At 41.9% G+C, this 25,903-nt stretch overlaps 1 protein-coding gene across 9 annotated transcripts in view; it reads left to right on the forward strand.

The window, feature by feature from the left end:
• The first annotated feature begins 3,868 nt into the window (after positions 1-3,868).
• tsen2 (TSEN2 tRNA splicing endonuclease subunit) overlaps positions 3,869-25,903 on the forward strand; it is a 29,429-nt gene continuing 7,394 nt past the window's right edge. For 2 of the 9 annotated variants that reach the window (XR_006314284.1, XM_043707956.1), the window contains exons 1-8: positions 4,348-4,530; positions 5,772-5,994; positions 9,561-9,642; positions 12,841-12,880; positions 16,705-17,230; positions 19,721-19,798; positions 20,306-20,356; positions 21,509-21,647. Coding sequence is in view for 8 of the 9 variants with exons in the window: in XM_043707956.1 (XP_043563891.1) it covers positions 5,806-5,994; positions 9,561-9,642; positions 12,841-12,880; positions 16,705-17,230; positions 19,721-19,798; positions 20,306-20,356; positions 21,509-21,647 (1,105 nt within the window). In the remaining variant the exon portion in view is untranslated. The other 7 variants (XM_043707963.1, XM_043707957.1, XM_043707959.1 and 4 more) reach the window with 7 other exon arrangements.

The following is a 25,903-nucleotide window of genomic DNA, read 5'->3' on the forward strand; positions in this document are numbered from 1 at the left end:
TCTGAAGAATATTATTCATTATATCTTTGGAGTATATCTACATGGTTATTCAAGAACAAGTTTAAAAGATATATCAATCATTTTCAACAAAAAAAATGATGGACTTGCTGCTGCATATTTTCAGTCGAAATACTTTTGATATTATTTGTTACCATTCATCAGTGAAACAAATAATTTATTCCATGTCTATCTGAGTTTCAGAGCTTGAAAATCAGGTGCTACACAGTGGTGCATGCATTTTCAAGCTTGAGAGTTTTATGAATACCATGCATCTTGTAGATAGTACACGCTACTGAGTGCCAGTGGTGGACTGATTGACTGTGGATATGGTGCCAATTAAGATGGCTGCCTGGTTCTGAACGGTGTCAAGCTTCTTGAGTATTATTGGAACTACACCCATCCAGGCAAGTAAAGAGTATTCCATCACACTCCTGACTTGTGCCTTATAGATGGTGGATAAGTTTTGGGGAGTCAGAAGGTGTGTTACTTGCTGCAGTGTTCCTAGACTCTTAAATGCACTTGTAGCTACTATATTTATATGGTGAGTCCAATTTAGTTTCTGGTCAATGGTTATCCCCAGGATGTTGATAGTGGGGTCTCAGTGATGGTAACACTATTGACAAAGAGCAGTGGATGGATTATCTTTTATTGGAGATGGTCATAATCTGGCATTTCTATAGCATGAATATTTCTTGCCACCTGTTAGTCCAAGCCAGAGTTTTATCCAGATCTGAAAAGAACAAATGCTGGAGATGACATGGGGCTTCAGTATCTGAGGAGTTGCAAATGCCACTGAATTTTGTGCAATCACTGGCAAATATCCCCATTTCAGACCTTATAATGAAGGGAAGGTCATTGAAGCAGCTTAAGATGTTTCAATCCGATACATTATCCTGAGGAACTCCTGAAAAGATATCCTGGAGCTGAGATGACTAACCTCCAACAACCACAACCATCTTCCTTTGTGTCAGGTATGACTTTAACCAGCTGAGAGTTTTCCCTCTGATTCCCATTAACTCCAGTTTTCCTCAAGCTTCATGATCTTCAGAGTTCTTTTTAGCGTTTCTTTCTAGAGGCTCTTTTTTGAGTTTCTTTTGCTCTTGTAAACTCAAATTCAAGAAATAATAAAGGCTAAGAAATAATAAAGTATGATTACATTGCTTGGTTTATTTTATAGTGGGCTATTGGGAAACATGTAAAGAAACAAATTTGCAATTAAGAAATTATAGAGATTATAGAGTAGCAATATTGGGAGATTTAAATTATCGTAATATATACGGGAATATTAGCTTGATTAAGGGTACTCATTCCTGGGGTATGTTCAGTAGAATCCTTTGTATTAATATGTTTCCAGTCTAATGAGAAAAGAGAGAATACTAGACCTAGTTCTTGGGAATGAGGTTGGCCAAATGGATCAATGTGAATCATTCAGGAGACAAATGGCTATCGATATATCATAAGGTTTAGGTCAGAAGTAACAGGAACAAATGAATAGCAGAAGAATTAAGCACATACTTTGGTTCTGCCTTCACAAAAGAGGACACAAATAACCTCCCAGAAATGTTAGGGAACCAAGAATCTAGTAACAGAGTGGAATTGAAGGAAATCAGTGTTAGTAAGAAAACGGTGCTGGGGAAATTAATGGATTTAAACGCTGACAAATCACCAGGGTCTGGTGACCTATACCCCACAGTACTAAGGAATGTGGCCCTGGTAATATAGGATGCATTACAAACTCCTGTAGAATGCTCCTCTGGAGCAGTTCCTACAGATTGGAGGGTGGCAAATGTAGCCCCACAATATAAAAAAAGAGGCAGAGGAAAAAAAAAACAGAATCACAGACCAGTTTGTCTAGCATCAATAGTGGGGAAAATGCTAGAGTCTATGACAAAAAATGTGATAATTGAACTTTTATGGAAATTATAAAAGCATTTATAAAAGGCAAATGAGGATTAAAAAATCAATTGTTTTTTTTTAAGGATGTATCAAGTAAAATAGGTCAGGGAGAACCAGTGGATGTGGATTTTCAGAATGCTTTTGATAAGGTCCATCATAAGAGGGTAGTGGGCAAATTTAAAACACATGGGATGGGGCAACATATTGGCATGAAGTGAGAATGTGTAACAGAGAGTGAGAATAAATGGATCATTTTATGAGTGGCAAGCACAGATTAGTGAGGTACTGCAAGGATCTGTGTTTGGGCTCCAGCTATTCTCGATATGTATAAACAATGTGGATGAGGAAACTAAATGCAACATTTCCAAGTTTGCTGATAACACAAAACTGGACGGGATTGTGAACTATGAGGAGGCATCAAGTTGATTTAAACAAGTGTGTGAACAAACACATGGCCTACAGTACAATACAGCTAAATGTGAAATTATACACTTCTGAGTGAAAAACAGAATGAAAAAATAGTATTTACATGGCAATACACTGGGAAGTGTGGATGTGCAAAGCCTGTACAGGGTGTCCCTGTACACCAGTCAATGAAAATAGATGGGGGAGTGCAGCTAGCAATATGGAAGGCAAATAATACATTGGCCATCATTGCAAGAGGATTTCAGTTCAAAAGTATGAATGTCTTACTGCAGTTATATAGGACCTTAGTAAGATCCCACCTCGAGGTGCAGTTCTGGTGACTCCATCTAAGAAAGGATATACTGCCATAGAGAGAATTCAGTGGCTGTTACCAGAGATGGCAGGACTGTTTCAATGAGGAGATATTGGTTTGACTGGGTCTGCATTCACTAGAGTTTTGAAGGATAAAAGGAGATTTGATTGAAACATATAAAATTGTAACAAGGCTGAACAGATTAGATGCAAGGTGTATGAGTTCCTTGCCTGGGGAGTCTAATATCGGGGACACAGTCTTAGGGTATGGGGCAGACCATTTAGGATTGAGATGAAGAAAGATTTCTTCACTCAAAGGGAGCAGAAGCTGTGAAATTCTCTACCACAGAAGGCTATGGAGGCATAGTCAATGAGTATATTCAAGAAAAAGATTGATTTTTAAAAGATATTAAAGGAATCAAGTGCTATGGGGGGGGGGGGAATGGGAATATGGCATTGTGATAGAGGATCAACCATGACTATATTTAATGGCAGAGCAGATTTAAAGGGCTAAATGGCCTATTCCTGCTCTTTGTTTCTATGTTTAGTTTAGGAATGGTCTAGGTCAAGCATCAGTCAGAGTAAAATTAGTTAGAAAAGGGGAGTCTTGAATAGAGTCAGAACAGATCTAGCCAAATAAACGGGAATCAAAGATTTGCAGGCAAAAGTGTGACTGAATAATGGACTGAGTTTTGGGAGCAGCTAGTTTATATACAGTCAAGCTGTATTTCCATGAGGAAGTTGATAGAATAAGGACAAACCAACAGATGAAATTTAATGCAGAGAAGTGTGAAGTGGGTAAGTTTGTAGGAGGAATGGGCTAAGGCAATATAATCTAAAGAGTACAATCCTAAAGAGGATGCAGGAGCAGAAAGAGCTGATTCCCAACAAATCATTGAGGGGCAGATTGAAAGAACAGGTAAAACAGTGTATAGAATTCTGGGCTTTATAAGTAGAGGCAGACCAAAAATAAAGAAGTTATGATAACCCTGAGTAAAATGTGTTCAGTCTCACCTTAAGTATTGTGTCTGTTTTGAGTTTCATACTAGTGTTGGAGAGGATACAAGAAAGATTAACCAGAACGGTTTGAGAGTGAGAAACTTTGTTAAGTAGATAGCTATTGGAGGAGCTGTGGCTGCTTTCTTTCAATATTTAAAATGACGTAGTGTATAGCCAGAGTTAATGTTTGCTGGCAGATCGGCAAGAAAGAGGACTCTCCCTCGATTGGCAAAATAAACAATAAGGGAACTCGGGAAAACATTGTATGCAGCAGGCAGTTAGAATCTGGGCTGTGATACAAACAAATTCCCTTGGCTTTCAAAAACGAATTGGATTGTTACATGAAAGGAAAAGAACTGTATTAGGTTAATGGTTTTCGCAGGGAGCTGGCAGGGCTCAGCAGGCTGAATCGCCTGCCTTTGTGCAGTGCCAGTCTGATCCTTCCAAGATATCCTAGATGAGGCAAACAGGCAGTTTTCAATAAGAATTGAAAAATACAATTGTGAAGACATTCGCAAATAATTTGCTAGAACTAATATAATTCGTGTTTTCAATAAATTAGACAAAGAAAGCTTCATCAGAAGCACAAGGCCCAATTATTAAAGATTGTGGAGACACCTTATGGTGGAGACTCAGTGGGAACGAAGCTACGCTAGGAGAGGGTTCGGCCGGTGATGTTTCTGAGTTGCACTGGCGGCTGCTGCTACAGTGTGCTTCTTTGGAACGGCAGTGAGTATCCTGGTGGTTACAATGTAGCAATGTCCGTGTTTGTGGTGAATGGGCGCCTGGAGTATCGACTTTCCGAACGTCTCTGTAACAATTGTTGGAACTTCTCTTTGTTCTTATTGCGATACCTCACAGTCCGCTGAGAGGTTCCGCAGATCCGCACAGTGGGAGCAGGAGATAAAGGGGTCAAGGGTACGGGCTGAGAATGAAGAGGGTGGCGGGGGAGCAGCAGCAGCAGGGGGGAACCGCCTGATTGTGGGCAGCATGCGGAAAAGGCGCCGAGAAATAAAGAAACGGGAAAGGTGGAAGTATATAAACATGGGCATGCGGTAGATACAATGGGGTGAGGAAGTGAGCAAGAGTTATGGATGGTAGAGGGGACAGAAGGGGATGGAACAGTAATGCAGAGCGACATTTTGGAGTCCTAGGAGAATTACTTGGACAAAAGTGCAGGGAGAACCTGCCGACAGAAAAGATGGGCAATGCCTGGTTATCTTTGATACAGCTGAAACTTTATTGCTGGAACAGCACAGCAGGTCAGGCAGCATCTAGGGAATTCCTGAAGAAGGGCATGTGCCCGAAACGTCGAATCTTCTGTTCCCTAGATGCTGCCTGACCTGCTGTGCTGTTCCAGCAATAAAGTTTCAGCTTTGATCTCCAGCGTCTGCAGACCTCACTTTCTCCTATCTTTGATACAGGATCTGTCTGCACATTAGCAATTCCTGAACCCCTCCTGCTCTTGGCTATTCTATGGCCTGATCATGTTCGTCTGTGACTGGACCTCAGTGTCAGTTTGGATTTCAAAAGAAGCCCCTTTTCATTGGCTGCAACTGTCTGTCTAACGAGGGGGTGAATGACAGACGAAGCTTTGATAGAAATATATTAAGTATATTGAGTTTTGTTAAAACGGGTACTTTAACAGTTGTTTAAAACCTTGTTTGAACCACAGTGATGGACAGACAGCATGGTGGCACAGTGGTTCGCACTGCTACCTCCCAATGCCAGGAATTCTGATTCAATTTGTCTGTGTGGAGTTTACACCTTCTCCCCTCTGCATATGGCTTTCCACCAGATGCTCTGGTTTCCTTCAAACTTGTGCACGCTAGGAGGATTGGCTATGCTAAATTGCTCTGTAGTGTCCGGGAATGGGTAAGCTATGGGAAATGCAGAGTTACAGGGATAGGGTGGGCATGTGAGTCTTGGTGGGATGTTCTTCAGTGGATTGGTACAGACTTAATGGACCAAATGGCCTCTTTCTGCACTTTAGGTATCCTTTGTACATGGTTTTTAAGATCTGATATGATTCATAGCCTCCACAGAATTGTTTTTGCATTTATCTTCCTTGAAACCTCTGAACACTAACTGGCTGAGCTGCTCAGCAATTGTTTACCCCTTGTGTAGACTATTAACTTCTGAATTTTTTTATTTTGAAGAAACCATCCCATCTGAAATTACTTCAAAGGTGCTATGTCAGAAGCAAATTTCCGTGCGCCAAAAAGGAAGAGAAGAGTGTATGAATCTTATGAAGCTCCTTTTCCCGTGCGATTAAAACAAGAAGAAACGACTGCACATGAACAAGAGCATTATTATGCTGAAATTATAAATAACAATGTAATTGTAAGGAACCCAGACAATATGCAAGCCCTGTTTGGAAAGGTATTTCAGGATTATTCCTTTTTTTCATTTATTTTCATGACTTGAATTTGGCATTATAGGGAACAATTTCAAAGTTGGCGGATGACACAAATTGTATCGTAAACAATGACAAAGATGGATAGACATGAGAGGACATAGACGTGCTGGTGAAATGTGAAAACATATCAGATTGAATCCAGCGTAAGTAGGTGCTTCATTTTGGTAGGAAGAATCAGGCAAGATCATACGAGCTAAGCTGTAGAAGTAAAAGATAGAAGGATTTTACAAACATTTTGATGAAGATACCAGGACAGATTAACAATTCAGTTAATAAAGCATATGAGATCCCAGACTTTATAAATTGAGGCATTGAGTACAAAAGTTAGGAACTTTTTCAGGTTTCAACTGCAGTATTGTGTCTAATTCTGAGCACTACACATTAGGAAGAATGCAAAGGGTTTTTGGCCAAAACATTGATTCTCCCGCTCCTCAGATTTCCAGATGAAGGGCCCGTGCCCAAAGTGTCGAGTCGTTTGCTCCTTGGATGCTGCTTGAGTTGCTGTGCTTTTCCAGCACTACAGTTGACAGTTTTCCACATTGTCAGGCAGATACCAGTGTTGTAGCTGTATTGGGACAGCTTGACTAGAGGTGCAGTTAATTCTGGAGCTCAAGGCTTCAGTGCTATTTTCAGAACGTTGTCAGGACCCATCTGATTCTTAATATCACATGGTGTGAATCAGATTGACTGATGACAGGCACCTGTGACACTACATGTATCAAGAGGATGCTGAGATAGATCATCCACTTGGCTGAATATGGTTTCAAATGCAAACAAACACAGACGTTGATGGAAAATGTCAGCAGGTTTGGCTGCATCTGTGGAGAGAAATCAAAGTTAATGTTTTTTGTCCAGTGACCTTCTTTCAGAACGGTTTCAAATGCTTCAGCCTTGTCTATTGCACCTGTGTGTTGGCCTCTCCCCTCATTATCCCCTCTCCCCGGACCAACCAACCCAACCACCCTGTAGCTCAACATTTCAATTCCCCCTCCCACTCCACCAAGCGCCCCCCCCCCAGTCTGACCTATCACCCTCACCTTGTCCTCTTTCCACCTATCACATTTCCGACGCCCCTCCCCCAAGTCCCTCCTCCCTATCTTTTATCTTGGCCTGCTGGACCAACTTTCCTCATTCCTGAAGAAGGGCTAATGCCCGAAACGTCGATTCTCCTGTTCCCTAGATGCTGCCTGACCTGCTGCGCTTTTCCAGCAACATATTTCCATCTCTGATCTCCAGCATCTGCAGACCTCACTTTCTCCCCTCATTAAGGATGGGAATATTTGTGGAGTCTCCTCCTCTAGTGAGTTGTTTCATTGTCAACCATCATTCATGACTGGAAGCGACTGGACTGCAAAGCTTAGATCTGATCTGTTGGTTGTGGGATTGTTAGCTCTGATTATCGTATGCTGTTTTTTGCTGTTTTGCAAGCAAGTAGTCCGGTGTTGTAAGTTTATCGGGTTGCTGATTTGTTTTTAGGTATGCCTGGTGCTGCTTCTGACAACTAGGGTTGATCCCCAGGCTTCATGTTAATAGCCAGAATATGCCAGGCCATGAGGTTACAGATTGTGGTTAAATAAAATGCTGCTGCTGATAGCCCACAGTGCCTCACACATGCCCAGTTTTGTTCTGTGAGATCTGTTTATCATCTACAACACTTAACACAATGGAAATGCCACACAAGATAATGGACTAAGAATGAAACTTTACGTCCGTCAGGTTGTGCACTGGTCATTCTTACCGATACTGTCATTGGCAGATGTATGTGCAACAGATAGAATGATACCAGTTGATCCATTTGGTTTCATTCCTTTCTTTAGACTTTTTAACAGTTTGAGGGTGGCTTTCCAGGCCATTAAAAAGGCAACCAGATTGCTGTGGGTCTGGAGTCACATGTAGCCAGACCAGGTAAGGATGGCAAATTTCCTTCTCTAAAGGGCATTAGTAAACCAGGTGGGCTTTTACAACAGTCAAGGGTTTTGTGATTATTGTTAGCCAAGCTTTTTACTTCCAGTTTATTTCCTTGAATTTAAATTCCACCAGCTGTTGTGGTTGGATTTGATTCCACATTTCCAGAACAGTAGTAGCCTGAGCCACTGAATTACTGGTCCAGCAGCTACACCACTGCCTCCCCCTTTTTATTCATTCATTCATGGGATATGGGTGTTGCTTGGTGATGAGTAATTATTGCCCATCCCTAATTTCCCCCTTGAGAAGGTGGTGATGAGCTGCCTTCTAGAAGCTGCAGAGCACTTGTGCTGTAGCTAGACCAACAATGCCTTTAGGGAGGGAAATCCAGGATTTTGACCCAGCGACAGTGAAGGAATGGTGATATATTTCCGCGTTAGGATGATGAGTGCCGTGGAGGAGAACTTACAGGTGATAATGTTCCATTACAAGAATAATTCCAGAAATGAAGAATTTCAGTTACATGGAGCAGCTGAATTTTCTCCTTAGAATTGTGAAGATTGAGAGAGGATTAGATGTATTTATTATCACAAAGAGTTCAGATGGAGCATGAGAAGAAACTGTTTCCAGTGGCTTATCAGTTACTACCAAGGGAGCACAGATTTAAACTGATTGGCAGAGAACTGGCGGCAACATGATTAAAATCCTCTAGGCAGTGTAGGAGTCAATGCAGATTCAATCATAGCCTTCAAAAGGAAACTAAATTAATATTTGAAGGGGAAAAAAAGAATTAATCAATACAAGGAAAAAGAAGAGAATGGATTAATTGGATATAAACTGGCCTCTTGCAAGGTTCTGTGAAGGTTTGTAGCTCAGGTTGAGATTTAGGGTGTAGGTTTGCTCGCTGAGCTGTAGGTTTGATATCCAGACGTTTCATTACCTGGCTAGGTAATATCATCAGTGGCGACCTCCAAGTGAAGCGAAGCTGTTGTCTCCTGCTTTCTATTTATATCTTTCTCCTGGATGGGGTTCCTGGGGTTTGTGGTGATGTCACTTGGAGGTCGCCACTGATGATGTTACCTAGCCAGGTAATGAAACGTCTGGATATCAAACCTACAGCTCAGCGAACAAACCTACACTCTAAACTGGCCTGTTTTTTTTTATCTGAAGTCACGTGATGCCAAGCTACAGTCCAACAAGTTTATTTAAGATCACAAGCTTTCAAACTGCTGCTCCTTACCAGATGAAGGATAGTGCTTCGAAAACTTGTGATTTCAAACCTACAGCTCAGCGAGCAAACCTACACCCTAAACTGGCCTGTTTTTTTTTTATCTGAAGTCACGTGATGCCAAGTTACAGTCCAACAAGTTTATTTAAGATCACAAGCTTTCAAACTGCTGCTCCTTACCAGATGAAGGATAGTGCTTCGAAAACTTGTGATTTTAAATAAACCTGTTGAACGATAACCTGGTGTTGTGTGACTTCTGATTTTGACCTCCCAAGTCCAACACCAGCATCTCCACATCATGTTTTACTATATTATAACAGCATGGTCTTAGTTCAACTCTTGAAACAAAAAGTTTGATAATGTTGACAAATCTTGTTAATTTTCTTTTGTTTCAAGGGTTATTTCGGAAAAGGGGTGTTGTCAAGAAGTCGACCAAATTACAATATTTCAGACCCCACTTTAGCTGCCAAATGGAAAGGTAAGGATCTTCTTTAATCACTTACTGGCCTTATGTTTTAACTATCATTTATAAATGATGATTTGTAATCTGTTGTATTGCTGAACATGCACAGTGAATAGTAACCAACTGAATTCAATTTGGTAACAGGTTAGTCACCCTCAGTAAGAGGCCTTTTTTTAAAGCTGTTTCATTTCTTCCTTCCATCTCTGCCTACTCCAGTTCAATTGTGTCTGTGGGATAACAGCAGCATCTTTCTTAGGTTAGTGGCTTTGAGTTAGTGGTTAGGTGCAGCTGGATATAAAGTACAGATGATGAAGGTCTCAGATACCAGTTGAAGAACCAGTCGGAGACTGGCATTACGTCCATGAGGGAGGTGCCCCCAAATTAAATGCCTGTTGTCCAGTCAGCACCAGATCTTCTGCAGAAAAGGGACTTAGGAGATGGAAATCCCACTTTCCAAAAGCTTCCAGGTAACTGGAGGCCATCAGTGCCACCAAGAGTGGCAGTTGCTGCTGGTAATGTTCTGAGGACATTGACAGGGATAATGGTGGATCTCCAGATGTGGGTTAGTGAGTGAGGATAAGATGGGAGTTACAGGCGGAGGGGGCCTTGGAAGTTTGGAGGCTAGATGTGGGGTAGTTATCATCAGCCCAACCCTCTTCGCTCCCTTCCACCCAACACAATCAATCCCCACCTACCAGCCCTGGTTTTATTTGGCAACATTTAAGGTCAGGCTAGTCTCATGTATGCAGAACTGAAGAAATGACCTCAAATATCACATCCTTTAAAGTAAGTTAATGTAACTAAAACATAGTAATTTTTAAAATCTAATTGGTCTTTTCCTTGGTGTTTTATTCATGTCTGGTATTATGAGATTCAGTTCAGTATCCGTTTACAATTCCCTGATTTCCAACATAAATATTCTGACCTTAATATATAAAAACTGAATAATAGTTCAAAATGCCAGTATGCTATCTGAAAGGAAAGTGAAAGCCATTGAAACTATTTGTTTTCAGACAATGGGAAGCTATTGAGCATATTTGATTGTCGGTTAGACCCAGACTTCAATAATGATTTCTTGTTAGTTGGATAAAGCAATCAGCCAGCATGTTTGTCATGAACTACCATACCAAGAAATTGTGTTTATTTTTAAGATTGTAGCTTTGATTAGAAATTTTAGCAAACTAATTCACAACTTGTGGAAAGGTTAATCCAGAGCCAACTGAGACAGCAGGAACAGAGACTGCTAATTTGTGATTAGACCATAAGATACAGGAGCAGAATTAGGTCTTTAGCCCATGGGTCTGCTCCATCTTTTGATCATTCTCCTGCCTTCGCCCTGTAACCCTTGATCCATTTACTGGAATTCTCTCCCTAAAGGGTGCTGTCGGTCACCCCACAGCAAGTGGACTGCAGCAGTTCAAGAAGGCAATTCACCACCACCTTTTCAAGGGCAACCAATAACTGATAATAAATGCTGGCCAGCCATTGACGCCCATATCCCACAAGTGAATAAAAAGGCCAAGAACCTTTATACCTCTGTTTTAAATACACTCAATGACTTGGCTTCTATATTGAATTGAATTGAACTTATTGTTACATGTACTGAGGCATAGTGAAAAGCTTTGCTTGCAAAAAATACGAGTAGATCACTCTTCGCAGCAATGAGTTCCACAGATTAACCATCTTCAGGCTGAGGATGTTTCCTCCTTATTTCAGTTCTAAAGGGTCATCCCTTCACCTTGAGGCTGTATCCTCGTGTCCTAGTCTCTCCTACTAGTGGAAATAACTAATCCGCATCCACTCTATCCAGGCCTCTCAGTATTCTGTAAGATTCAGTTAGATCCCCCTACGTCCTTCTGAACTTATTCAAGTACAGATCCAGATCCTCAACTGCTCCTCATATGAACAAACCCTTCAGTCCCACAATCATTCTTGTAAACCTCCTCTGGACCCAGTGCATGGCCGGCACATCCTTCCTTAGATACGGGGCCCAAAACTGTTTGCAATATTCCAATTGCAATTTGACCAGAGGCTTATACAGCCTCAGCAGTATATTCCTGATCTTCTATAGTTGCCCTCTAAAAATGAATTCTGGATTAGAGTGGTGTTGGAAAAGCACAGCAATTCAGGCAGCATCAGAGAAGCAGGAAAATCGACGTTTCGGGGAAAAGCCCTTCATCAGGAATACAGGCAGAGTGCCTGAAGGGTGGAGAGATAAATGAGAGGAGGGTGGGGGTGGGTGCTACTTTCTCCCCACCCCCACCCTCCTCTCATTTATCTCTCCACCCTTCAGGCACTCTGCCTGTATTCCTGATGAAGGGCTTTTCCCCGAAACGTTGATTTTCCTGCTCCTTGGATACTACCTGAACTGCTGTGCTTTTCCAGCACCATTCTAATCCAGAATCTGGTTTCCAGCATCTGCAGTTATTGTTTTTACCTCTAAAAATGAATGCCAATATTGCATTTGTCTTCCTAACTACCAACTGAACCTGCATGTTAACATAAAGAGAATTCTGACCTAGGACTCCAGATGCCCTTTGTGCTTCAGATTTCTGAAGCCTTTCCCATTTATAAAATAGTCTACACCTCTACTCTTTCTTCCAACATTGAATTCCATCTTCCACTTCTTTGCCCACTCTCTTAGCCTGTCCAAATCCTTCTGCAGCTTCCCCGTTTTCTCAATACTATCTCTCTCTGCACCAATCTTTGTGTCATCTGCAAACATAGCAACAATGCCCTCGGTTCCTTAATCCAGACCGTTAATGTGTAATGTGAACAGTTATGGATTCAGATGTTTTAAGTAACTTTGTTTCTTCATATTCTGCTTTGTTCCACTTGAAGACTTTTCAATTTGTTTTTTAAAAATCATGGAGGGATGTACCTGACAGCAGGTGCATATACAAGAGGGGTCAGTTATTAAAATGTCCAGACCAGGCTTTCATTTGGCTAGTTATTGGGTAATAAATGCATTCCTCAGTCTATAGGGCATAATGCCTATATTGCCTGAAAGAATGGTTGCTAATGCTACGTTTGAGAGAATATTTCCTGCATTTCTCACAGCAGCAGTAATTTTGGCTGGCAAGCTGTCTATAGAATAAATTACTTATGTTCCTTATTATATTTTGGAAGTGAAGAAGTTTAGTCAAATAATTTAATTCAGCTATGATTCTCAGAACTGATGAAATGCATTAATTTTACCCTTTTGGTTTGTAGATGCCAATCTTCTGCATATGCCCATAATTTCATCAACAAAGTAAGTCTAGGACAGTCATAACAATTTTTTTTGCATGTGATTCAGTATTCCTATTCCACTTAATATGTTTCTCCGCTACTGCTTTGCTTTTTATTGTTTTGGAAGTAATTTTGTTGCATTCATCTCTATAATAAGACCCTAAATGAATTTCATTACTGTTGGCAAATGATTGGCAAGAGGAGGAAAAAAGACAATCACTCGTATATTTTGTAAGGAGAGTAAAGCAGTTTGTGAAAATGGTGGTTGGAGAGCATGTAGCCTATTTGAAAAGTAGAATGTTTAATGTAGTTAAGTTAAACCATTTAAGGTTAAACAGATTTTGGGAGGATTGCTCTTTGATATGTGAAATTTCAGTATATTTGCAGGGTTTTTATTTTAATTTTCTTCCCTATTCCTTCGAGTTTCAATATTATCAGTGTGTGTCATGTGTATTTGCATCCGAAGAAGGGTTTAGGACTCGAAATATTAACTCTGTTTTCTCTCCACAGATGCTGCCAGACCTGCTGAGTTTCTCCAGCAATTTCTGTCTTTTGTTTGTTTCAGATCTCCAGCATCTAGAATTCTTTATTTTATTTTTGTATATTGTTTCAAGGCAGTTGTCTGTATGTATGCTGACAACATAGAGTTCTATTGGCCTTATCACTTCTCCTGGAAACACAACTGCCCCACTGTTAGAATGCCTGTCTGACTTAATGTCACAGCTGAGCCAATTATGTTCCTGTAGCGGAATGTTGGGATAACGAAAGCATTAATCTCCATTGTTCCTTCCCAGTCTACTCACTGAGGCTGCCTTAGATAGTTGGCAACTCCACTCTGAATAACCTGTTCTTCTAAGTTAATTTTCAGTATGTAACTATCTCTACTCTTCAGCACTTTTATCATAACCAAATCTGTTATCCTTTTGTTTTCACCTCCATAACTGATTTCTGTAACACCGTTCTCGTTGATCTCTAAAGCTGTGCCCTTTATTTTGTTTTATTCATTCATGTGATATGGGCAAAACCAGCATTTATTGCCCTCGCTTAATTGTCCAGAATGCAGTTAAGTGTCACCCGCAATGCTGGGTAGCCTGACCAGGTAAGAATGACAGTTTTCCCTCCCTAAAGGACATTAATGAACTAGCTGGGTTTTATTTTAACTCCTGACAATCAGCAATAGTTTCATAGCCATCATTCGAACTCTAATTCTCAGATTATTATTGAATTCAAATTCCACTGTCTGCCATGGTGGGATTTAACCCAGGTTCCCAAAACATTGCCCATGTCTGTGGACTAATAGTCTATCTGTTAACAATCGCTAGATTAAAGTCCAGTGATAAATCCATTAAACCACTGCTTGCCTTGCGTAAACTCCTTCACCAACACATTCCACCCTGACCTTCTATTCACCTGGACCATCTCTGACAACCTCCCTCCCCTTCCTGGACCTCTCCATCTCTGCCAACAGTGACCGACTCAACACCGACATTTTCTACAAATGCACCGACTCCCACAGCTACCTGGATTACACCTGCCCCCACTCTGCCTCCTGCAAAAATGGTATCCCTTATTCCCAAATCCTATGCCTCCACCGCATCTGCTCCCAGGAGGACCAATTTGGCCACAGAACACACCAGATGGTCTCCTCCTTCAATTTCCCCGTCCACGTGGTTGATGATGCCCTCCATCGCATCTCATCCACTTCCCGCACCTCCGCCCTCGAACCCCACCCCTCCAACCACAGCAAGAACAGAACCCCCTAGTCCTCACCTTCCACCCCACCAACCTCGGTAGACATTGCATCATCCTCCGCCATTTCTGCCACCTACAAACAGACCCCACCACCAGAGATATATTTCCCTACCCACTTTCTGTAAAGACTATTCCCTCCACGACTACCTCGTCACGTCCACGCCCACCAACAACCCACCCTCCTCTCTGGGCACCTTCCCCTGCCACCGGAGGAATTGCAAAACCTGCGCCCACCCCACCCCCCACACCACCTACATCCAAGGCCCCAAAGGAGCCCTCCACATCCATCAAAGTTTCACTTGCACATCCACACGTCATTTACTGTATCCATTGCTCCCGATGCGGTCCCCTCTACATTGGGGAGATAGGATGCCTACTTGCAGAGTGCATCAGAGAACATCTCCAGGACACCTGCACCAACCAACCTCACCGCCCCATGGCCGATCACTTTAAATCCCCCTCCCACTCTGCCGAGGCATGCAGGTCCTGGGCCTCCTCCATTGCCACTTCCTTACCACCCGATGCCTGGATGAAGAATGCCTCATCTTCTGCCTCGAGACCCTTCAACCCCATGGCATCAATCACCAATTCACCAATTTCCCCTACCCTCCACCTTACCCCAGTTCCGGCCTTTCCGCTCAGCACCGCCCTCATGACCTGTCCCATCCTCCTTCCCAACTATCCGCTCCACCCTTTACCCCCACCTCCATCCACCTATCAGACTCTCAGCTACCTTCGCAGCCCCAATACTCTCCCATTTATCTCTCCACCCCTGAGACTCACAGCCTCATTCCTGATGAAGATGTTGTGCCCGAATTGTTGATTTTCCTGTTCCTCAGATGCTGCTTGACCTGCTGTGCTTTTCCAGCACCACACACTCGACTCTAATCTCCAGCATCTGCAATCCTCACTTTTGCCCTGCATAAATTCCAACTTGTTCATATCCTGTCTGGAGTATATTCTACTCACTAATTACTCTATTCAGTGACAGACTCTACTAGGCAGCATCTCACTTTCAAATCACACTCCTCTTTTATAAATTGCTTCAACTCTGATCCATTCTCCTGTCTGCAAATATCGCAGCCTTTTTGTTGTCTAACTAGTCTTCTGTGTATTCTCGTCCCTCCATTCGGTCAGAGCAGGAGACCTCTTGGGCTTCTCAGCTTGATTTTGTAGAATCTTGCAGAGCACAAGAAGGCCATTTGGCCCATTGTGCCTGTGCAGGATCTTTTGAAAGGATCAGTTGGTCCCACTCACCAATTTTGTCTCCATTGCATTGCAATTTCCTCCTTATCAAGCCTTTATCCAATTTTCTTATGAAAATTACAGCTGAACATCCTTTCCTCTTCCTTCCTAAATTCGTCCCCATCCTTATTTCCTCCTGTCATGCCTCTAAAGATGTATTCAGTAACTACCTGTAGAAATCTTTGCAAGCAACCTTGAATGATAACCTGACCTTGTCACTCCGTGATTGATGGGTGTTTTCAAGTATATGCTTATTTTGTTTCAGATTTCCAGCAATATTTTGCATTTTGTTGAAAGTCTACCTGTTTGTTTAAACTCAGCCAAATGTGTCATTTCTGCTTTGCGTCCATTTTTACACTATGAAGTGCTAAGGTGATTTCTTTTAATTTTAAAACAATAGCTTAAATTGAGTTTTATTTTTGCTGTGTGAGGTGTGATGAGATCCAAGTATTTAATTTACTTCTTTCACGTACTTAATGTCTGTCTGTAATAAAGTACACTTGGCCCTCCAACAAGGAGCTGCAATGTGTTATGTGAGAGGCATGGGATGTGTGGGTCTCTATCTTTTAATTACTTTCTGTGCCTGGTGTCATGTCCACACAGGCTCACTCTACAATGGCCCACACGATAGCGCTAGGCAGGACACTGCACATATCAATTGGTTTCCTTCAACCCACTGCCATTGTGCTGAGTTGAGTGCTTTTGTAAACTTCCAACACAAAGCAATGAAACCATTGAAAATACATTTTAAAAAAAGAGTACTTTGTACTTTTTGAGGATGTCTTCCCTGGAAGTGTTATTGCTGGTACTCACTAGCAAATCGTTACTTTGGTTTCCTTATCACCACAGGTTTCAGCACCATTTTGAGTGGGCTAAAAGTCTCCTGCAAGAACAAGGGCTGGAAGATACTTTCATTGAGAAGATGTTGGAAAATTATACAAAACCAATAGAGTTGTCATACAATAGAAGGAGGAGTGAATCAGGTGACCATTCACAACAAATAAATAGTAATTCCCAAGTCTGTACAGCTAAGGACGAGTCTGGCGAAAGAGCTGAAAATACACATAATGGAGAAAATCAACCTGTCAAAAGCACTCGAAATAAGGCGCATCATTTGGAAAGTGACGCACTTTATGATCCTTTAGCAAAATATGGACATGCAGACTGTGAAACAGCTGGCAGGGAAGCTCGAACAGAAGGGCACTGTCCCAGGCATGATGATCTTATTATTCACTGTGGCTGCCAATATCCTGATGATGTGAACGAAGGTCTGCAAAATGATTCAAGTAAAGATGACAAAATGTCCACTGAACATGAATATGTTCTAGTAGTGGAAAACACATTACTATGTGATGGTAAAGAATTGAGTGGAAAAGTGAGTATAATGATTTAGAGATTGTGTTTAACTGTATGCATTAGAATTCTCATCATGTGCCTGAAGGTGGGTGTGAATATTGCTAAAGGCATCGTGTCTATCTTTTGAAGAATTCTGATACAGTACAATTAATTCAAACTAATCTGTTACGTGGAAATGAGTTGTCAATTTGGCAGGAATTTAACAATGAAATTCAGCCATTATGGCCTGAAGATCAATTGAATCGGGTTTATTTCATATGGGATATCTCAAACTCAATATGAAAAACACAATTGCAAATTCCATAATGAATAATCAAGGTAATTAGTACAGCACCTGCAACACTTCAAATTCCAAGCCACCAGGTGCATTCATCTTCTCAAAAAACTTAACTAACTTTAAATTTATTGTAGGTTTCCATTTTTATTTATCAGCTGCATCACAAGATCTCCGTCATTCTAACTAAGAAATAGGTTTACTCATGATTCCTCTCGTTAACACTGAACAATCTTAAGTGGCCATTATCTTTCCAAACCATAGGCTACTATGGACCAGCCATAGGGCTGCTCTCTCATTAAAGACAGATGATTGGTGGTGGTATAACCTGAGGATCAGGAAGGCTCAGGTGAGGGAAGAGGTTGAGAAGGAGAGTTCTTCATGGTAACCTCAAGTGGTGTGGAAATGAGCCCACGCTGTTGTTATCATTCTGTGTCACAGGCCAGCTGATCTGATTGACCCCCAAATGAAACAAAACCAGAAATTGCTGAGGACACTCAGTGGGTATAGCAGCATTTGTGGAGAGAAAGAAGGATCACTGATCTTGAAACATGAATTCTGCTTTCTCCTCGCAGATGCTGCCTGATCTCATCCAGCAATTTCTGGGGGTTTTTTCAGTTTCAGATCTTCAGCATTCACAGTTCTTTGTTTTAATCTATAACATGATCTCAGCTCAGCTTTCCCTTCACAACTGTAGCATTTAACTGTTTCCTGTTCAGTAAGTACAACACAGCTGTATCACAAATTGCCTGTTAAGACCCTTGGTGTTCATTTTTTTTGTCAAAATATAACCGCCTTGCCACTAAATTGGATTGGTGATATAATTAGATAATGTGTCAAGTTATTCAGGAATACAGCTTTTAGGCTCAGCGTCATAATATGCTCTTAATTCCATTTTCTGTGTTTGAACCTATTGCTGTAATTCGTAGAAATATCCTACTTGGTGAAGGTTATGATAAGACTTTCAATTCTGCTGCAGCCTGTAAAATGTGCATTTGTAAAGGCAAGAGTAAGCCAATGAGTCCTTTAAAGTCTGTTCCCTCATTCACTTTAATGATAGCGGGCCTGTACTGAGTGGTAGCAAGTTCATTAGATGCTCAGGATTTTCCATGATCAATAGTGGTTTGCATCAGATAATAATCTGATAATAGAATAAAAGGAACACTCCTGAATTTATAGATTAATAACTCTGTAGTTAACGCTTCTGATTCAGGACTACAGCATGATCAAAGGGCCCTGTTTAATAGTATCATCTTAAATCATGAGTCACAGGTAGGACAGTGAAGGTAGCTTTTGGCACACTGGCCTTCATCAATCGAGTATAGAGGTTGGGAAGTTATGTTGCAATTACACAGGATGTTGGCGAGACTGCACTTGGAGTATTGTGTTTAGTTTTCATCACCTTGCTATAGGAAGGATATTATTAAACTGGAAAGAGTGCAAAAGAAATTTACAAGGATGTTGCAAGGACTCAACAGTCTGAGTTATAGGGAAGAGGTTGGACGAGCTAGGACGTTTTTTTTCTTTAGAGGGTAGGAGACTCGGGGGGACCACGAGAAGTGTATATGATCATGAGAGGTTGAGATAGGGTAAATACACTCAGTTTTTTTCCCAGGGTTGGGGACTCGAAGACTAGAGACATCAGTTTAAGTTTAGAGGGGAAAGAATAAAAGGGAACCTGAGGGGCACTGTTTTTACACAGAGGGTTGTGTACATATGGAATGAGCTACCAGCAGAAATGGTTGAGGTGTGTACATTAATAACATTTAAAAAGCATTTGGACAAATACATGGATAGGAAAGGATTAGGAGGATGTGGTCCAAGTGCAGGGAAATAGGGTTAGCATGGATGGACATTTTGGGAGACCGTGTTGGACAGGGTTGGGTGGCGGGCTGGTGTGGACGGGGTGCGGTGTTAGACTGGGTTGGGGGGGTGGACGGGTGCATGGTCTCGTGCATGGTGTGCTGCTGCCTAGACTCCTGAACAGGGAGTGGATTTAACAGAAAGCTTCGAGCCCCCAGGGGAAAGGCATTGAATCAATTAATCGAATAATCAATTATCCGAACGAAATAATGCCTGCCCATTTCGTTCGGATAATCAAGGTTCCTCTATATATTGCATGTGATGTTATTATCTAGCACTGTAATTTCATATAAGCGCATAAAAACAAAGTAGCTACAAGTAATTCATTGAAAAAAAATGAATTGGGCTTACCTTATAAATTGTTTTCCTTAGCCTGACGTCACAGAGAGATTAGTCTGCAAGAGGAACCCATTTCGAGTTTTTGAATATCTTCAACTCAGTTTGGAAGAGGTATGATAGAGTTAAGAAATAAAAAACCATGTGTAAATTTTGGTTTTTAACTGGTTAGTAAAGTTAATTGTTTTTTTTTTAATTAAAGTGTAACTTGAAAACTCAAAAATGCCTATTATACAATTCACAATGTGTAAGATATGTTACAGAATATTTAACTTTTTAATTGTTTGATTAATGCAGCTGTTTATTCTATCTTACAACATAAACAACTTTTATATGCGATGAATTTAGTGATTGCTGCATCATGTAGGCTATAACTATCGATTATAACTATCAAGCAGTTATAACTATCGTTCTTTATATTTTATGGTAATTTTTTGTTTAATATTTGTTAATTCATATTTCTTAATATGGTTGATTTTTTTTTACCATTTAAAAATCAAAGGTTTTATTTAATTAAGTTACATTTGCAATATTGCTGTTCCTGATAGATTGCTAAAGTTAGCCATGCACACCCTTGTAGTGCATATATGTAAATTAATACCCAACTCTGTGCTGTTTCAGGCCTTTTTCCTTGTCTATGCCTTAGGATGTTTAACCATTTATCATAATGAGGTGAGTTTTTTTTTTTGTTTTCCACTTCATAAAAAATGATAAAATTGACATAGGATTGCTGAACCATTGACAGTACCTATCAACTGATCAGTTAAACCATGCAGAACAAAAAATCCCAGATTCAAATTCCAGTCAATGTTGAATGAGCTGATCTCCACTGGAGTAGTTAAAGGAAAAATGCAATTGGTCTTCACAGATCAGCATTAAGATTAGGACCTTTTCTCTTCTGCAAGTGTGTGTTGTGGGGAAAATCACCAGCCTTGGAGTCAGAGTTGGGGTTCAATGAGTTTATTGTACAAGGAAATACCAGAGCTCTGGGAGAGATAGACACCACAGCACAGTGGTTAGCTGCGAGTCTTCTCTCAACCCACATGTCAAGATATTTTTATACATTTTGTGATATAATAGGTCAGTATTCAGATTATTGTCTCGGTAACATGGTTTGTTTATTGTAAACATTGCAGAATTGTTAATAGTTTTGGTGCAGTCATCGTCAGTTCCAGCATAGCCTTTGTTAATTTCAGAGCGGTCGTTGTCAGTTTGAGTGCAGACATTGTCAGTTTCAGTGTCTGCACGAACGTCAATTGCTATGGTAATGGGCGCTAATCGCTCTTCCTGGGAAGGGCGATTATTGCAGCCCTGATTATTATCACTCTGTATTGAGTCCATATCAGACTGTTAGCATTTCTATCAAAGGTGTTGGCTGGACCCACTTCTGTGGGCAGTATACGCTACTCATGTGTATGCTCTCCCCCACGCACCTTGTTGTGAGTGCATTGTGGTGGCCCCAGGCAGTGTCTGCGTTTGTCATGCTGTCTCTCTCCATATTGTGGTCCCGCGGTCATCTTGTATGTCAAGTGGCCAACTTATGGCTATGCGGGCATCTTGTGTGTCCATGTGCCTAGTGTCACCCTGCCCCGTGCCATCTCCCATTTCACTTGCAACTTGTCCATTCTCCACGTTCAAACTCTTTCCTGGATGAAAGCATGTTTTGTGTCCCGAAAATTACTAGTTGATTTTTGAAGATGAAAATAATGGGTGCATTGATTGAAACACCAGAAGTTTTGAAAGTATATCATCTACTAAAAATGCAGAGGTTATATTTGGTATGTCTGGTATATGATAATGATATTCTTTTTTATTTAATTTCAGGAACCTCTGACTATACTCAAATTATGGGAAGTATTTAGTCTGATTCAGCCTGGGTTTAAAACTAACTACATGGGTTATCATTACTTCCGAAGTAAAGGCTGGGTGCCAAAAACTGGACTGAAGTATGGAACAGACCTTTGTAAGTATTGCCTCGGTTTATTTTTACACTGCCTCATTTTGCCATCAGAAAAATGCTCAGACAATAAAAAAACCAAAGCACCATGATAGATCAGAGGATCAGTTGAGTTGACTGAATTGGCCCAAAATGTCCCAGTTTAATTCTGGCTTGTACCATGATGGTAATCTCAACCAGGGCAACAGTAAATGATTTTCAGCTAGGGAGCTTAAAAGATTACTATCAAGTAACTCCTACTGAAAATATAATTCTGACGTTTGATAAGGAATTGGCTAAGGCTAGACCGTACTTTAATTCTCTTTGTTACTTTCAGTTAAAGCTCATGGAATAAATGGCCTCAGCATCTTAGATACAGAATTAGCTGAGTGACTGTGAATAAAGTGATCGTTAATGCAAGTTATTCGTGCTGGAGGAAGGTTTGCAGTGCGGCTCCCTGCCACCAGGGGTCAGTGTTCAAACCTTGGCTTTTCCTGATGTATATAAATGTCTCAGATATTGTGTTGGCAAACTTTAGAACTGTGGCTAATGATACAAAACTTGGAAACACTGTAAACAGTACAGAAGATAGTGTAAAGTCTCTCAAAGCCTTAGTCAAGAGGATTGGTTGAGTAATGAGCGGGTGACAGATGACATTCATTGCGGAGAAATGCGAAGTGATTCAATTTGGTCGGACGACCATGGAGACACAATATAAAATAAAGGGTACAGCTCTAAAGGGGATGGATGAGCAGAGGAATCATGGAGTGTTTAAATCCATAAAAGATTAAAAATGCCAGGTTGAGAGTGTGATTAACAAAGCAGACTGTCTTTTTGGCTTTATTAATACAGCCCAGAGTACAAGAGCAAGGAGATTACAAATTTTTATTATAGTTCAGTTTCAACTGGTATTTTGTATGCCATTTTGTTTTTAACATTTCAGAAAGGATATGAAGGCATTGGAATGGGTGTAAAAACAGGTTTCCACTGGTGAGGAATTTCAGTCATTAAAGCTGAAGGGGAAGATGAGAAAGGTAAGATGAGATCTGATGGAGATAGTCAGATTTTTCATGACTTTGAACAGAGTGGGTGGGGAGAAACTGTTCCCACTCCAGGAAAGACCAAGTGCAGAAGAACATAGATTGTCAAAAGAAGCAAAAGTGATAAAAGGGAAAGAGCTTTTTCACATGCAAGTGCTTAGCATCTGGAATACACTGTCTGAGAGTGTGGAGGACACGCGTTTCATCGATACTTTTGAAATGGAGTTTAGGTGTTGTTTGTTTGAGGGTGGGACGGGGGGGAAATGGTATGAAGTGCTCATTGACAGAACCAGTGAGAGACACAAATGGCCACGTGTCCCCCTTCTACACTGTAACAATTCGGTGATTCATGATCACTGCCCACCAACACTCATCATCAAGTCTTGCACACAAGAAACGGCTGGGATACTGTGGGGTAATGATTTAGTGCAGCTTTCAATCAAAGATGTTAAATTTGGCATATTTTAATGTGTGCAGTTCCTTTCCCTATTGCACTTTTGTACAAAATCTCATAATTTGCATCTGTAAATTTGACAATGTTGCAAACTCTCAATCCAAAATTCCTTTTAAGTAAGTTCAAACTCATGCATGTTCTTGATTGGTTTATTTTGTATATGCCAGCTGAATTTAGTAAGACTTAGGGATTAAGATAAAATTACACTTGGCCCTCACTGTGATTCAGCTGTTAGAATTCTTGCATCTGAGTCAAAAGGTTGAAAGATCAAGCCCACGAGTGATGAGGAGAAAAATAAAGCGAAGAAACTATCTTATATACATTGTTAATTAATGGCTCGTGTATTGCATTTGGTCATTGGAGTTTTGTACTTTGTCATCTATGCATCATCTGACTCAAAAGAAGCTCAGGGTTGGATTTACTCTGCCTCCACAGACACTGCTGATCATGAGACACCCGACAACGCCACTGATCACATGATCGCTCCCATGCACACTCCCGTTCCAGAGACAGTCTCCACCCTGCCACACTCAACTCCAGCTCCACACTCTGTCCCAGCCCCAAGCCCTTCTGGGTGTTTACCATCCCCCTCCAGACCTCCCCATCAGAGAGGATAAACAGTCGGTCCTCAGTAAAGGACTCACCTTCATTCCATTATGCCCCCATGTCAGCGAATTCCGTATACATTGATTTTGAACTCTTTTTTTTCCATCGCCTCAACATCTGTGTCTATTTTTTCGATCATACTCCATCTTCTTGGATAACCTCGTGCTGGCCTTTTACCCTTCCTCGACCTCGTCATCTTCGGCTGCCATTGCAACATCGACTACCTCCATCTTACAACCCCTCTCACCCACTCCAACGTCCGCCCTCGCAATGCACAGGCCTCCATTCCCTCCGCTCCAACCCCAACCTCACCATAAAACCAGCTGACAAGGGAGGCATGGTGGTTGTGTGGCGAACTGACCTCTACATCACTGAGGCCAGACACCAACCCGCCCACACCACCTCCTACCGCCCCCTCAACCACGACCCCCACCTTCCATCACCAAACCATCATCTCCAAGGCCATCCATAATCGCATCACCTCAGATGATCTCCCATCCACAGCCTCCAACCTCACAGTTCCCCAACCCTGCACTGCCCAGTTTTATCTCTTACCCAAAATCCACAAACCTGACTGCCCTGGTTGACTGACTGACTGTCTCCATCTTCTCCTGCCCTACTGAACTCATCTCGGCTTATCTCAACTCCGTCCTGTCCTCCTTGGTTCAGAAACTCGCCACATTCTTTCAAGACACCACCTACGCCCTCTACCTCCTAATGAATTCCAATTCCCCAGCCCCCCACACCTCATCTTCACCCAGTCCCTCTACACCTGCATCCCCTATGAGGAGGGCTTAAAAGCCTTCACCCATTCCCCCTCCACCAACACACTCATTTGATTGGCAGAACTGGTCCTCACCCTAAACAACTTCTCCTTTCAATCCTCCCACTTCCTATGAACTAGAGGGGTGGCTATGCAGGCCCGCATGGGTCCCAGCTATGCCTACCTCTTCACAGGATACATGGAACAGTCCCTTTTACACACCTACACTGGCCTCTGCTACATCGATGATCGCATCGGTGCTGCCTAGTGCTTGAACAGTTCACTCATTAACACTGACACCTTCAACCCTGACCTCAAGTTCACCCTCCCCTTCCTGGACCTCTCTGACTCCGGCAACCGACTTAGCACTGACGTCTGCTTGAAACCCACCAATCCCCACAACTTCCTTGACTACACCACCTCCCACTCCACCTCCTGTAAAAACGTGATCCTCCATCCTATCCCCCTTGGTCCAGGAACTCCCATGTTTGTTCAAGACACCACCAACTTCCTCCACTGTATTTGTTCCCAGGATGAACAATACAGAACATCTCAGAAATCCTCCTGCTTCAAAGACCATAGGTTCCCTACCCCTGTTATCAACAATGCCCTCAATCGCATCTCCTCCAATTCCCGCACTTCCGCCCTCGAACCCCACCCATCCCCATCCACAACAAGGATAGAATCCCTCTGGTCCTCACATTCCACCCCACTAATCTCCAAATCCAGCATATCATCCTCTCCCATTTTCGCCACCTACAGTCAGACCCCCCCCTCTGCGCGCCCCCTGCCCCCACCCCCGAAACCTGCATTCTGGAGGGACTGTTCCCTCGTTAGGTCCATACTCCACAACAACCTTCTTTCCACACCAGGTACCTTCCCCTGCTGCTGTAAGAGGTGCAAAACCTGCACCCACAACTCATTGTCACCTCTGTTCAGAGGATCATTGCAAATCCAGCAGAGATTTACGTGCATATTTTGGAACCTCATTTGTTGCATCAGTTGCTCTTGGTGTGGTGTTCTCTACATTGGAGAGACTGAGCGCAAATCCGAGGAATGGTTCAGGGAACATGTCTGGTCCGTAAGCACCAACCAACCCCACCTTCCATCTAAACCCCTTCCCAGTCCCCTGATTACATGTCCACTCTGGACCTCTTCCAGCACATAAACAAGGCCACCCTCAAACGAGGAAGAACACCTCATCTTCCGCCTCAGGAACCTACAATCACATGGCCTCAACCTTGAATTCACCAGTTTTTAAATCGCCCCACCCCGTCCCAGATCCAACCATCTGACTCAGCACCACCCAGTCTTGACCTGACCTACCTGTCCATCTTCCTTCCCACCTATCCGCTCCACACTTCCTACGAACCCATTACCATCATCTTCGCCCACCTATCGCCATCCCAACTACCTTTTC

Source organism: Chiloscyllium plagiosum, chromosome 18, assembly GCF_004010195.1.
Source record: "Chiloscyllium plagiosum isolate BGI_BamShark_2017 chromosome 18, ASM401019v2, whole genome shotgun sequence".
Classification (NCBI taxonomy): domain Eukaryota; kingdom Metazoa; phylum Chordata; class Chondrichthyes; order Orectolobiformes; family Hemiscylliidae; genus Chiloscyllium; species Chiloscyllium plagiosum.